General features: G+C 34.3%; 1 protein-coding gene across 8 annotated transcripts in view; it reads left to right on the forward strand.

The window, feature by feature from the left end:
- The window catches only part of PHKB (phosphorylase kinase regulatory subunit beta), a 276,065-nt gene that overhangs the window by 167,226 nt on the left and 92,864 nt on the right, over positions 1 to 15,975 (forward strand). For all 8 annotated transcript variants that reach the window (XM_043600811.1, XM_043600810.1, XM_043600812.1 and 5 more), the window contains 2 exons: positions 1,662 to 1,820; positions 12,050 to 12,144. In XM_043600811.1, coding sequence (XP_043456746.1) covers positions 1,662 to 1,820; positions 12,050 to 12,144 — 254 coding nt within the window. The remainder of the gene's footprint in view (positions 1 to 1,661; positions 1,821 to 12,049; positions 12,145 to 15,975) is intronic.

The raw sequence follows: 15,975 nt of genomic DNA on the forward strand, positions 1-15,975 counted from the left end.
GGCTACCTTAAGAGGCTCTGCCCTACCCTAAAGGTACTACCATTTCCAAAAACATTCAGCCTCCTCTTTGGAGTTGTTTCTTTGATCTTTAGCATGTTATTTTAAATGTCTGCCTTGTGCTAATGCCTCATCCTTTGAGGATAGATTTAATATTTTAGAAATGGCTTAAAGACTCTTAGGAGTCTTTAGGTGGTTTTAGTTAAACACCAGTAGGGCCCATAGTCAGTATGACTAAAAAACTAATTCTCAAAGAATTCCAAAGAAGAAGCTCCAAATACTTCAGGGTTTGGAAATATTAATAAAATAAGAATATGTACTAAATAAATAAATAAATAAACAAATAAATAAATAAAATATATGTGAACAGCTTTGAAAACATATTTATCTGAAAATTTAAAAAATTATGTGTGGGTAAAAAGTGGGTGGTCTTATGGACATGGTGTACAAACTTGCAATTATAGCATTGGGCCCGTTCTTACCTCACACGAAGTTTGTGATATTCTTTACGGTTTTCCACAAGTACCTTAGAACAAAACCTTCACAGTATGTGCTCACCCTTGAAAATTCTTGTAATATTAAAATAGTGAAGTATTTGTGGATAAACATTGAATTCCAAATAAATATTAAATTTTAAAACCAGTTACTTATATCTTTATGCTACAAATAGTAATTTGTCCAATGTGAGATATAATGTAATGCATGTTATAATGAATATACTATTTGAAATCCCTTGAATCAGATTGTTAGTATTCAGTGGTACATTATTGATGCATTGAGGTGGTAGTTCAGTGTACAGCAGTTCAGTCTTTATCATGTTCAGAGAGTGATTTTCAAACTATTCTTTGTGTATCATAGACCTTTTTACTGGTTTTAGATACAAATATAACTATTAATGGATGTATGAAGGAAGCAAATTTTAGAGAAATGTGTGCAATTTTATTAGGAAAATTAAGTGTACTGTGGGCTGATAGTGCAAAGTCTTCTGTAGCATTGTATTAGAATGTTATTGTTATTTTTTTTTCCTTTTATGTCATCCACAAAGATTTTAGTCTTTGAATAATAAATTTTAGTTTCTATCAAGGAATGTTTTTAATTGGGTTGGTCAAGGAGAGAATGGATTTTTTTTTCCCTTCAATGATATTAAATGGTAGATAATGGACTTAATGTTTAAAATGGGGATTCCTTTGCTTTAAGCAATGGCTCAGGGTTATAATTCTTCATTTGGGATTACACAGTATCTCATTTGTAATGCTTCTACAGACTAATCCTATTAAAGATAGCTTCTATGGCTCTAAATGTTTGCCTACTGTATTTTTATCAATTCATTTAAAGGTGTTAAAATTAAATGTTGTTAAAGGAGATTATGTACACATTATTGGCTAAAGCATAACATATGCTGTCAAATTAGTGTTTTAAAATCAAGGAGCTTTATCCACATTTTTCACTGGCAATTTCTGAAAGCCACAATAACCAATTTTGTATAGCTTATCAAATCTGTTACCTCCTTTACAACCTATTTCTCTGCTTTCTAACATTGCAATTTCTTGAAGGGAAAATTTGAGGACACTGATTTTTATATTTCAAATATTTATTTTAAATTGAAGGGAAAATTTGAGGACACTGATTTTTATATTTCAAATATTTATTTTAAAACTCCACAGGTTATCCTGTCATACCAAAGTACTATTATGTGCCAGCAGATTTTGTAGAATATGAGAAAAGAAACCCTGGTAGTCAAAAGCGATTTCCTAGCAACTGTGGCCGTGACGGAAAACTCTTTCTTTGGGGACAAGCCCTTTATATCATTGCAAAACTTCTGGGTAAGTGGAGAAGGTTGGGAAGATTTTTTCCCTTGTAATCAAGCTATTAGAAATAAATATGTTTCAGGGCACCTGGGTGGTTCAGTTGGTTAAGCATCCAACTCTTGATTTTGGCTCAGGTCATGATCTCATAGTTTGTGAGATCGACCTCCATGTTGGGCTACATAATAGTGCCTGCTTGAGATTTTTTTCTCCCTCTCTCTCTGCCCTTCCCCCCTCAAAATAAATAAATAAACATTTATTTTTATGTTTTTTTAATGTTTTTATGTTTTATTTCCCATTTATGGGAACTTTGAGTTACTTTTATATAATGTAAAAAAAATTCTGATTTTATGCTTGGTCATAGCTTTAGTAAACCACTTGCCAAAAGGAATTGGTTATCTCAAAGTTCTCTTCCTTCTCATAAATACACATTGACAATTTACTCAGTTAGCTTAGACCATTATTCATAGTTTTTTAAGAATTATTTTCCAGCTTATCCTAAAACTTCTGCTAAATATGAGTACTCTTTGGACACATTGAGATGAAGGCTAATTTAAAGAACACACACAAAAAAGCATTATTATGCATCTTCCTGCATCATTGCTTGCTAACATTTCAAATATTATTAGCATTCCCATCAAAAAGGCTATCATGTTAGAGTCAGAATTCCTTTATGGCAAATAAATTATGAAACAGGCTGATTGTAAATAGTGTATATACCTGCACTAAAAGAACTGCTTAGTGTGTGAAGTAGTGTTATTGTCTTTATTGTTCCTAGTATTATTCTATAAATGCTAAATTTGTTTGTGTTGTAAGAGTAATCATCTTTGGTTTCTTTTTTTACATTCCATTAGGGAAGAATATTTCAGATTTCCAATTCAAACTTTACACAAATGATATATAAGGAGCAGACAGAAGCTAACCAAAGAAGAGAAAATCAAGTTAATGCTGTTTTCAATTTGCTTGTTTCCTAACTATATATTCTGGGTCTCCATATATACTTAATGCTAATTTAAGAACCTGTAGAAAAATTTACTTCTTTAAGGGGACAACTTTTTGGTAAGGAGTTGATATTATTTATACAGGTCTTGCTTTTCGATTTTTTCAAAAGAAAGAATATATATACATGAAATAGATTTCTTAAAATCAAGCCAAGTTGGCAAGGTTATCTCTGGTTAGAATGTTATTTCCATATTACTAGCATGAATACAAAGAAGCCTTCTGGTGATACTCACAGCTAAATAAAACATGTTATAGTAGAGAAGTAGTTAACCTATCTAAGATAAAGAAATTTAATATTAGAATCATAAATTTCTATATACTACAGCTTGGAAATTACAGATGAGCATGATGAAATTTTTCAGATTCTGAGGTTGAAAACTGGAACTTGGGGTATTGGATTTGAGATCTAAACGTTTATCATCCTGATTTTTGCTCTATATCTGGTCTGGGATTGAGTGCTAGAAAGAATGCTATTTGAGAAAAGCCTGTAGATAAAATTGAGAAGGCTGATGAATTGGGAGTGCAGAATTGACTATATTCTACATAAGCAAATTGGGCTTTTAAAAAGGAAAAGGTTGAAAGTAGTATCAATCAGTAAAAAAGCATTAGATCTTCCTTACTCTGAAATAAATGTATTGAATGTAGACAGATTTTGAGTATAGATAGCATTTTCTTATGTTAAGACCAGTGTGAACAGAAATAGTTTAGGCCATGCCTTCTCATCTCTGTTTCATGACCAAAAGGAAGAAAAACTTCAAAGAAATAGTCAATTTCTCTTTTCCCTGCTGAGCTACTAAAAAGGCAGCAGAGAACATACAGAAGGTGTGTTGCAAACCCTGAGATCACATACTTTCTCTCCCACTTAAAAAAGGAGATGCTTCGTGTTCATTATCACTCTGACCTAGCTGTGTGTCATCTGGTTAACAAACTCACTGGTTAAGAAGAATAATATCTCAGAAGATTCAGTCATGTAGTTGCTCTTAACTATTATATCCTTGCCTCAAGAACATCAAACTTCTATGGATGTTATTAAGATTCCAGTCACCACATTTACTTACAAAGTCTTATGTATTCATTAAATGAGGTTTGGTTAGATATCTGCTTGACAGCATTTTGTGGGCAGTTAATTGGAGTTACTTGAAAATAATAGAACAGTAAATCTTTGAAAATATTCTATAATATATGCCTTCCACTAATTCAGGCCAGTTTGTATCCAGTGAAATCTAATAAGAATATTTTGCTTTTGTGTGTGTGTGTGTGTGTGTGTGTGTGTGTATGATGAATATATATATATATGAAGAATGAATGAATGAATATATATATATAATGAATATATATGTGTGTGTATATAAGGAATATATATACACATATATACATATATATATATATATATATATACATATATATATATGAAGAAAATGTTGTGATGCTAGTTGCTACTTCATCATTGATCTTTTCCATGATTTAGCTGGTATTTGTAGAGGACTACTGTATGTTAGTCACTGATATCCAGTAGCTCTATAGCAAGAATCAAATGTGACAACCTAGGAAATATTTCTGTCTCTCTGAGGGCAGCCTAATTACTCTGATATACTATTTCCTAATTACAATGTTTGTAACTAAGGTAAGTACACTTGCATTTGATTTCATTCATGGTATATTTTTTGTCCAATTGACATCAGATGTAAAAGCCACTGATTAAGTCTGGAAATCTAATGCTTTTTTAAAGTTAAAGTTAGTGATCAAGTGCCCCCTAGTGTGCATGAGGACATAAGAAAAGGAGGTCTTGATTTTCATTGGTCTCTTGACTTCAAATGCAGTTGGCTCCTTACTCAATATAGCACATGGTTTTGTTACTGATCAGTTAAAGATAAAACGAACAGATAAGAGTATACAGATATATTTCTACATTGTGGTTGCTAAGAGATTTCCCAGCTGTTACACTTCAGGAAACTTTAAGCAGTAAGACATGGATTTCTGAGCACTTTTGTTATCTTTTTCATGCTATCTGTGTGATTGCTAGTGCCCTAATGTGGGATTTCTGTGCAGCATGCATTAAAAACATCTTCAGAGTACGTGTAATACAGTATTACTTTAATAGCTTCACCCAAGGAAATTTTCTTCCTGTAGCTTATTGTATAAATCTCTAGTTTTCTTAAAACTAAAATTTTTAGTTTAATTGCTACTAGAGCTAGAAAACTTGTATAAAAATTTATGATCCCACCCTTAAATATATTAGTAAATTAGTATATATTAGTAAAATTGAATGTAAATATATTAGTAAATTGAATATAAAATATATTAGTAAATATTTATACTAATATATATTAGTAAAATTGAATGTAAAAGCAGTGATGCCTAGAGTCTGAGAAGACTACATATATACTGTCAGACTGTTTCCCAGAAATACTAATAATACTTGCCTTAAAATGTGTCTGATTCTGTGCTCTGCCCTTTACAAGTATTATCCTGACTATTATTACAAGTATTATTCCTAGCTTCTCTATGAGATGGATACTGTATGTCATAACTGAGGTTTAGAAGAGTTTAGCAACTCACCCACGGTCACATAGCCCACAACTGGGACTTTACTGATTTACTTGCAGGATGATTGTGTCACCTGTAACCTTTATGGCACTAAATATGATCATTAAAAATAAAAACCTTGCTAACTTAATAAGATATTAATTTGTAAACTGTTTTCATTTACATGCTTATTGTTAAAGACATATTTCTTAGTCATTTCTTGTCCTCTGTGAATTGTCCAGTTTGCTTTGCCCATTCAACCTTAATTTTATGGTCTTCACAGTCTGCATGAATGTTTTACGTATTAGGTATACTAATCCTCTCTGGTATTTTCCTAGGTTGTTTGCCAATTAACTTTCCACTGTTTCTTGATGAACGAAATTTGAAATCTTTATATAATTAGATCTATCATTGTTTTTCAATTTAATTCTGACCATGGAATTTAACATTTAATTTTAGGAAGTCTATCCCTGTTAGTTAATTGAGTTAAAAACATTGGTAATTTTGGAATTTTTTTGGTATAACATATGAGGTTGAGGATCTACATTTTCTTTTTCTCTCTAGCTTATTTCTTAATACATGTGTTACTAATATGTGTCACTGCAGCTGAGAATCAGTCTTTGAAGCACATAATTTTACCCCATAAATTATCTGCTGAGCCTATTTTAGTGTGTCCTATGTAATTTTTGTGTCATGATAAAAAAAATTACTTGCTCTGTTAAATTTCCTTTGAATTGTCATTTTATTAAAGAAACAAAAATTCTTCTTGATATTCTCTTTTTGCCCTTAATAATGATTGTTTGAAGTAAACCCAAGGTGTATTTCATAAAATTTCTGTGCATAAAAAATACAAATATTAATGAAGCTAATCTGTCTTATAAAGATTTAAAGATGGCTGTCCCTATTTATAGAAATGCTTGGTTATCTGTGAGGTTTCGTACTGTAATGAAATGTAGAAAGCCATTGCTCTTTTATCCTTGTTCTCTTATTTTCATTTTAAATATTCTGTAGTTGGTCAGGCACAAGTGCTTTCAGGCTTGTCCTTTTTCACCAAAAAGCCAGTGCCATAGAATCAGCACGATGAGGAACTCTTGTTTTGCCTCCTGAATGATAAAAAGCAATGCAGTAAAAAAAAAATATGTCTATTAACCTGACCTTTGTAAGGCATTAGTCACTTTTACCATTATGGAAATTAAAACAATGATTACAGCAATTATGTTTCTGAATTTGTTAATCCACCAATTTATTATTTTGTTTAATAAGTCTCTTAAGTGCCTACTATATTGGAAGGTGCTGTGCTGGAAAGTGGGGTATATCCATGAATAAGAAGCATACAACCTGTGGGGTTATAGATGAGCACATAGTGTAAATTGCAACATTAAGCTAGATACACGGGTACAGTACAAATAGAGAAATGAGAAAGGAATGCCAAGAAATAAGCTTTTTCAAGAGATGTTGTTAACTATTTGATTCATATCAATTTTAATAGATTAGCATTTATGCTTTCTAAGGATATAAGATTTCTTCATTTTTCTGTCATCATTTATAAATAACAAAATAATAAAGATAGAATTTCATTTTTGTAGAAACAGTGAAACAATTATGTAAAATGCTTGTTGGTAGTGGAGATTTTTTCACATCTCAATGATCAGACAAATGAGATAGGGAAATAATTTGGTGCTATTTAGAATATCACTGTACTAATCAACCCTGCATCATGAGCTCCACTGATATTAATAAATAGAAATTATATGTCGATATTTGCCATAATTAAGCCTATATTGGTTTGTTTTAAATTTTGCACAAGTATATTTTTTTTTCAGAGAGAGAGGAATGTTCTGTGATATGCTCCCTGATTTGAATAGGAAAAATATAACATATCAAGATCTAAATTATTTGTTTAATGTTTTCTCCTCCTGGTATCTTCTCCATCTGTGTTGTATACAGTGTCAGTGTTCTTACAGGGCAGGATTAGTATGGGCTAAGAACGTAGACCCCAGAGAGAGACAGCCTGTGTTTGAATCTGAGCTCTGTCACTTACCTGCCATGTGCAAGTTGCTTAGCTGCTCAACGCCTCCATTTTGTCATCTGTAAAATGATAAGGATGTTGTGATGGTTAATGATTAATTGATTAATTAATTAATCCAACAAGGCCAGGAACATAGGAAGCACTGTGTAAACGTTGGTGTGGTTGCTGTTGCAGAGGCGGCAGTGGCTGTGGTGGCTTCTGTGGCTGCTGCAATTGCTGTTCCTCCTTCTTTTTCTTGTCATGCTACTAGTAATATCACTTTTAATATTATTAAAAGCATCTTTCAGGAGTTACTAAAAACACCTTTGGGGATAACATTGAATATGTGCCCTAAAGTTACCCTAGAATAGAAAAACCTGTATAATGAGAAACATTACCACAGCTGCAAAGAAATTTACAAGCATTTTTGTGGTTGACTCTCTGCTCTGTTTTTCAGAATTATTCACTGACTAAAAGAAGTATCTAAAAAGCTATGGAAAATGAGGTGTATTTTTTGAATTAAATATTAAACATGGGTGAATTTAAACAAAACTCAACATGGTGTCATTTTTATGTAGTCAGTATAGAACTGAAGATCGAATATGAAGTAGCACATTTTCATAACTTGAGTGCAGCAAAAATGTTCTGATTCACTTTGGGAGAAGTTAAATTCTTTTTTTTATGTTATTATTCAATTAACTTTTACATGTCTGAATGTAACTAAGATAACCTTACAGATTTGCAATTGCTGGGACAGAGTATGCCTGCTATAAATTTGCATAGATACTGTCAACTTATACTCCAATGAGGTTAGGCAGAATTTCATTTCAAGGCTTTGTTCCCACCACCCCTTCTCAGCATAGTCCTTTTCACATCGGTGGAGAATCCCTGCTACACTGAGCCTCTGGTGCTGAATCTCTCTGAGATGCATTACAACAGAAGATAGCAGAGAACCACTGACTCAGAGTACCTTCTCCACACCCTCCCCTTCCAAACTCTCTAAATTGCCTTCCTTATTATGTCCTTGGACTTTATCAAAAGTTGCCACAAGGAACTACCACATGAAAAGGGCTTCCGTGTTTATAGAACAATAGCAGTAGTAGACATTGTTTTCATGCTGGTTAGTGCCCTTTGAAAAATGCCCTGTCTCAGAAATGTTAGAATTTAGTATCAGGAAGCACTTTGTCTCCCCTTCGTGAACTGGTTTCCTTTCTTGAGAGAATGCGAATACATTCTTTTTAGAACAGCTTTATTTAGGTATAACTTACATACTATATCTTAACCTATTCAAGGTTTACAATTCAGTGGTTTTTTGATACATTCAGAGTTGTACAACTATCACCACAATCAATTTTGGAATATTTGCATCACCCCTCAAAAAATGTCTTACCCACTCTCCACTTAACCCTAATCATTTCACCCTTTCCCCCAACACCGGACACTCACTAATGTACATTTTATCCTTGTGTATTTGCCTATTCTGGACATTTCATATACCTTGAATCGTATAATGTGTTGTTTTCAAGGTTCATTCATGTATCAACAGCTTAATTCTTTTTTCTGGCCAAATAATCTGCCACTGTATGTATATACCACATTTGATTTATCTGTTCATCCGGTGGTGGACATTTGGATTATTTCCACTTTTTTTTTTTTGCTTTTATAATCATGCTGCTGTGAACTTTCATGTACAACTTATTGTTTGACATATTTTTCTTTCTCTTAGGTATATACCTAGGGGTAGAATTGCTGAGTCATATGGTAACTCTGTGTTTAACATTTTGAGCAATTCCAGACTGATTTCCAAAGTAACTGTACCAATATGCATGCATTCCATCCAGCAATGTGTGAGGGTTCCAATTTCCCTACATCCTTTCCAACCCTTGTTCTTGTTTCTTTTTTTGATAATAGCCATCCTAATGGGTATGAAGTGGTATCTCATTGTGATTTTGATAAGCATTTCCCAAATGACTAATGTTGAGCATCTTTTTACGTGCTTACTGGTAATTTATATACCTTTGGAGAAATGTCTATTCAGATACTGTGGCCATTTTTAAATTGTGTTGTCTTTTTATTATTGAATCATAAGAGTTTTTTTAATATATATATTCAAGACAGAAATCCCTTACAAGATACGCAGTTTGTAAATATTTTCTCCCATTCTGTGAGTTGTCATTTCACTTTTTTTGATTGTGTCTTTTGAGGTCCAAAAGGTTATAATTTGACAAAATTCAGTTTATCTCATTTTTTCTTTTGTCACTTATGTTTTGATTTTTAGTTTTGCCTAATCCAAAGTCACAAAAGTTTACTCTTTTATTTTCTTCTAACAGTTTTATAATTTTAGGTCTTATATTTAACTTTTGATCTATTTTGAGTTTTATAGATGATTTGATGAAGGAGTCCAACTTTATTCTTTTGTCTATAAATATTGAGTTGTCCCAGCACTATTTGTGAAAAAAACCTATTCTTTTCCCCCATTGAATTGTTTTGGCATGCTGTCAAAACTCAGTGGAACATAAATGTAAGGATTTATTTCTACACTTTCACTTCTACTCCATTAATCTATCTTTATACTAGTACCACATTATCCTTTTTGTAAAATTTAAAAAAATGTTTATTTGTTTATGGGGCATCTAGATGACTCAGTCAGTTAAACGTATGACTCCTGATTTCAGCTCAGGTCATGAACCCAGGGTTGTGAGACTGAACCCCACGTTGGGCTATGTACTGAGTGTGGAACATGCTTAAGATTCTCTCTCTCTCTCTCTCTCTCTCTCTCTCTCTCTCTCTCTCTCTCTCTCTTCCCCTCGCTCCCTCAGTCCCTCGGTCCCTTGCTCCCTCCCTTTGCCCCTCTCCCCCACTCATGCTCTCTCTCTCTCAAATCAAAATAATAATAATTTAAATGTTTATTTATTTATATTGAAAGAGAGAGAATCCCAAGTAGGCACTGTGCTCTCAATGCAGAGCCCAACACAGTCTCACCAGCCACAAGATCATGACCTGAGCTGAAATCAAGAGTCAGGTCACTGAGCCAACTGAGCCACCCAGGTGCCCCTAGTAGCACATTATCTTAGTTACTTTAGATTCTTCCTTTCAATCTGGATGACTTTTGTTATTTTTTTCTTGCCTTTCTTGACTTTTCTGGCTGTAACCTCCAATACACTGTTGAATAAAAGTGACAGGAATTGACATCATTGTCTTATTCCTGATCTTTGGGGCAAAGCATTCAGTCTTACCTTTAAATATGATGTTAGCTATGGGTTTTCATAGATTCCCTTTATCAGGTCAAGGAAGTTTCATTCTATCCTAGTTTGTTGAATGCTTTTTATCATGAAAGAATGTTGAATTTTGTCAAATGTATTTTCTGTGTCTACTGAGATGATTTTGTGGGGTTTTTTTTTTTTGTCCTTTATTCTGTTGATATTGTATTACTACAATAATTGATTTGGGGAAGTTGAGTTATCCTTGCACTTGTGGGATAAATCCCACTTGGTCATTGTGTGTAATCTTTTTTATATGTTAATGGATTTAGTTTGCTACTATTTTTTTGTTGTTGAGGATTTTTCTATCTATATTCAGAAGAGATTTGGATTTGTAATTTTCTTGTGGTGAATATAATTTTTTTATTAGGGTAATACTGGCCTCTTAGAATGAGTTGGGAAGTATTTCCCCTACTATTTTGGAAACGTTTGTGAAAGATTGGTTTTACTTCTTCTTTAACTGTTTGGTAGAATTCACCAGTGAAGCCATCAGGTCCTGGTCTTTTGCTTCTCACCACCCCCCCCCACCCCCTTTCCCCCCCACCCTCCGCCCCAGAAGGTTTCAGTTGCTTGTTGTAAATCTGTTCATATTTCCTATTCTTTTTTGAGTTAGTCTTTTTGTAATGTGTATATTTCTAGGAATTTATTCATATCCATCTTGGTTATCTAAATTATTGGCATACATTTGTTCATAGTATTCTCTTGTAATCCTTAAGGATATTCTTAATTTCCATTCCTGATTTAGTAATTTGAGTCTTTTTTCTTTTTTTCTTTGTCAGTCTAGCTAAAGGTTTGTCAGCTTTTGAGTTTTTCAGGAATCTACTTTTAGTTTTATTTATTATTCTCTTCTGTTTTTCCACATTCTATTTCATTAATTTCCACTCTAATCTTTATTATTTCCTTCCTTCTGCTTGCTTTTGATTTAGTTTTCTCAGTTTTGTCCACTGTCTGAAGATGGAAAGATAGGTTGTGGATTTGAAATTTTTTTCCCTTGTTTAATATGGGCATTTACAGCTCCAGATTTCCTTCCTAGCATTGCTTTAGTTACATCCATAAATTTTGGCATATTTTGTCTTCATTTTCAATCATCTTATCAGAACATGTATTAGAAAGTATCTTCTTATTTCCCATTTGTTTTCTTCTTTGACACATTAGTTATGGTGTGTTATTTAGTTTCCACATATTTGTGAATTTCTGAAACTTCTCCTGTTTATTGAATTCTAATTTCATTCTTTTGTGGTCAGAATCATACTTTATAGAATTTTAATTCTTTAAATTTATTGAGGATTGTTCTATATGGCCTCATATATGGAAGATGTTCTATGTGCATCGAGGAGTATATATATTCTGGTCTTGTTGGATGAAGTGTCTATTAGGTCATTAGGTCTAGTTGGCTTATAAAGTGTGTAGATGCATTTTTGATAATGTCATTTCTCTTCTGTTTTTTTCAGCTGATGAATTAATCAGTCCTAAAGACATTGATCCTGTCCAGCGCTATATCCCACTACAGAATCAACGCAACGTGAGCATGAGGTTTTCCAATCAAGTAAAGATATTTTTTTTCCTTAATTTAGACTCATCTAAAGACATTTAAAAGTTAATTTTAAAAGAAATTTTATTCTGAATGGGTTTTTATTGCTTTTTTTGAAGGCAAGGCTTTTCCCTTTTCTGGTTATTTAAGATTTACTTGTGGCAAAGGATTATTTGTTAATGAAGAAATACGAGTCAAATGTGTCCAACAAGATGTCTTCCAGGCAAACACTTTCATCTTCACAGTGGTTGAGTTTAAGGTGATAAATGTCTTTGGGAGGATGCAGTGTGTATGGGTAGGCAAGGGGACAGATGCGATGGCATTATTATTGAAGGTAGTGGGGTCCCATGAAAGGCCCTGTGCTTAATGTCTCTCCATTGCTGTGTCTCTATGACAGCACTGAGTAACTGACAGAGTTGTTCTTAGTACTTGGTGACATGTTTGGTGAAGGAATAATTTAAATTTTTTTTTACATTTAGTAGCTATGGATTCAGACTGTGTTGTGTCAACAAAATAAGTGTTTGCAGGATCAGCAAGATTGATGTTGATTTGAGCAAACCCTCAAGTATTAAATGATACCAGTAATGAGGACTGTTAAAATGAAAATGTTGTAGATTATGGAAACTGCCTGAGGAGAGAGGGAATGAACCTGAGTGTGTGCCTGGGATTCCAAGCAGTTAACATTTATTTAACAAGAATAGCATCAGCACTTCCGGAATATATGCTTATGAAATCAAAAATGCTCCTTTTATTTAAAAAAAAAAAACAAACATGCATATGCATGTAACACACACACACACACACACACACACACACACACACACACACACAAATGCTTGTTTTAATGACAGAATGAGAAAGCCAGCCAGGTCCATTAGATTCTATCACACTATTTCTCTGATTCTTTTGCTGCTCTTCAACAAAATATGTAATTACTCTGAATGGTTTATAGATGAGAAGCTATTTGGGAGACTTATAAATAAATGTTAAGATTTTCTCAAGAACATAAAATCCTTCTGTTAATACGTGTTAGAAATTTGTCACTGCCCTGTTGACTCCTGTGTAAGGTGAGGATTTGGCCTCATTACCGCTCATGTCAGTACACTACAAGTATACATTCTGTACAGATTTGAGATACACAATTTCACTTGAAGAAATGGTAAAATAGAGAATACATTTAACTTCATATTACACAGTGCTGTGACTGAGCCATTTGAAGACTAGTATTTATCATTTACATAGCATTTCACATGTGTGACCCACTTCTCTAGGGTAATGAAATCTCAAAGACTTTTCTTAGAAAATAAAGTAATAGGTCACAGATTTGAGTTGTGGGGACAGGAGCTAGAGAGCATAAAATCACATATCTAACAAAATCAACAATTTGAACAGCTATTTCATGCTTGATACATATAATGAAGGCTGTGGGTTATGTGTAATTTTTGACATACAGTATACCTCCAACTCTTTCTTTCTTACTCAAGGAAGCTTATCAGAGTACAAGTGAGTGAGAGTGGATTTTATGGAGAATTCACTCTATTTCTTATATTGAAAACAGTTTCTAATGTTGCTACTAAATAATCTGTGCCATGCCTCCCAGGTGGAGCCACATTCCTACATACAAGACTTGCTATAGGGTAAGGACAAGGGCTTCTCTCCTGCAGCTTCATGGGGATCACATCTGTGCAGAGTTGGGTACAGTCCCTGAGAAGGAGATGATTCAAGGATTAACAGCAGAAAATTGCTGGGAACCATAATGCCCCACCCTGGTTGCAGCTTGGTGATATATAAAATGGTGAGGTGTCAGGGCACCTGGCTGGCTCAGTTGGTTAAGTGACCAACCAACTTTTGATTTCAGCTCAGGTCATGATCTCATGGTTTGTGAGTTTGAGCTCTGCATCGAACTCTGTGCTCACTGTACAGAGCCTACTTCAGATCCTCTGTCTCCCTCTTTCTGGACCTTTCCCTCTCCTGCTTTCTCTTTCTCTCTCAAAAATAAACATTAAAAAAAATTTTTTTAATAAAATAAAATGGTGAGGGGCCGTTGCCACTTTCTCAGCAATTTAAGCAGTAGCCAAGACCAGGCATGACCTTGTCCATTGCTGGGACTGGATGGCATGGACTGATGAAATAAAGAGGTCAGACATAGCCCTCTGCTTTGAAGGTTGATGTTAGAGACCTCTTGGTCATTATTGACCAGGTCAGACTTTGACCAGGTGCTTCAAACCCTGCCAAATGATGAAAAAAATTAGAGAGAGAGTAGTAGAGTTCAGACAATTTCTGAAAATGAGAGAAATCCCTGACTTTGAAGGAAGATATATCAGGGGTCCCCATTTATCCTTTGCCTCAGTGATTCACTAGATGAACTCACAGGACTCAGAAGCTGTGATACTTACACTTATGGTTTATTACAGTGAAAGGATACAGGGTAAAATCAGCAGAGGCACACAGGGCAAGTCTTGAGGAAACCAGTCATAAGCTTCCCAGTGTTCATTCCCAGTGGAGTTATGTGAGACACAGTTACCCAGCAACAATGTGTAAAAGTTGCAAAGTGTTGCCAACCAACTGCTTAAGCTTGACTGTCCAGTTTTTATTGAGGGTCAGTCATGTAGGCATGTAGAACCTGCAGGTTTGACCTTGGCTATTCAAGCTCTAGCTCCCCAGAGGAAAAAAACAGATGTTCACCATAAATCACATTGTTAGCATAAACCATCTGGACAAACTGGAACAGGATGGCCCAGTGCCATAATTAAGCATGCAAAAACACTCTTCTCTGACAGGACATTCCAAGAAGCCAGCTTTCAAATATAGCTTTCTTGGGAATGTTCAGAGTTTGAACAGCTCAGGACTACTGAATCAACTCATTCCTTCACAGAAAGTTTATGGCAGAAGGAAGTTTCCAGAATCCAGTAAGCAGGGAGTGTGCCAGAACTGTAGAATTGTCTACTCCAAGTATACATAGGGCTATTGGCAAATTACAAACCTGAAACATTGAGGACTAAATTGAGAGCTGTTGATTTTTGTAGAAATACCATAATAGCAAACTAATTTCATAAAAGGGAAGTACTTTTCTACCTGTGTTTAAGACTGGGGTTGGAAAGGCACCTGGATGACTCCATTGGTTAAGCATCTTAGTCTTGATTTTGGCTCAGGTCATGATTTCATGGTCTGTGGGTTCAAGCCCTGTGTCGGACTCTGCACTGTCAGTGCAGAGCCTGGTTCGGAATCTCTCTCTCTCCCTGTCTCTCTGCCCCTTCTCTGCTCTCACTCTTTCTCTCAAAATAAACAAATAAACTTAAAAACAAAAACAAAAACTTGGGTTGGAAAAACATGGTATCATCTGGGATGACCCTCCCCACTACTTGCTTACTAGTCAGAAATTGCTGTTTTCTTTTGCTGTTACTTAGAGAATGAAACAAATCCCCTTTTATAAGCAAGTTTAGAGGAGTAGAAAGAAAAGCATTGTAAACAATAGCATATATGCTTGATGATATTGTGAGCTTTTGACAGCCCCTCCCCCAAAACCCCACCTTTTGGAGATCTTAGTATGTAAGTTCCCACAGGTCAGAGACCACGTTTAATTTATTTTTGTAGCTTCAGTATCGTCATAATATCATAACACCTGTTATATAGAAGGTAGTCAATGTTTAACTTGACTGAGTGTGCTTGCAGGTATGTGTGGGAGGAAGGTGTGTCATGGGAAATAGTGGACTTCTCATGCAGATGTCTCTAATTTTAGATCTCTAATTAGATCTAATTAGAATCTAATTTAGATTCCTAATATGTAACCTTGAATTTCCAACTACTTAATGATCATCTCTCCACACAGATCTAGTATTTAAAACC

Source organism: Prionailurus bengalensis, chromosome E2 (assembly GCF_016509475.1).
Source record: "Prionailurus bengalensis isolate Pbe53 chromosome E2, Fcat_Pben_1.1_paternal_pri, whole genome shotgun sequence".
NCBI lineage: Eukaryota > Metazoa > Chordata > Mammalia > Carnivora > Felidae > Prionailurus > Prionailurus bengalensis.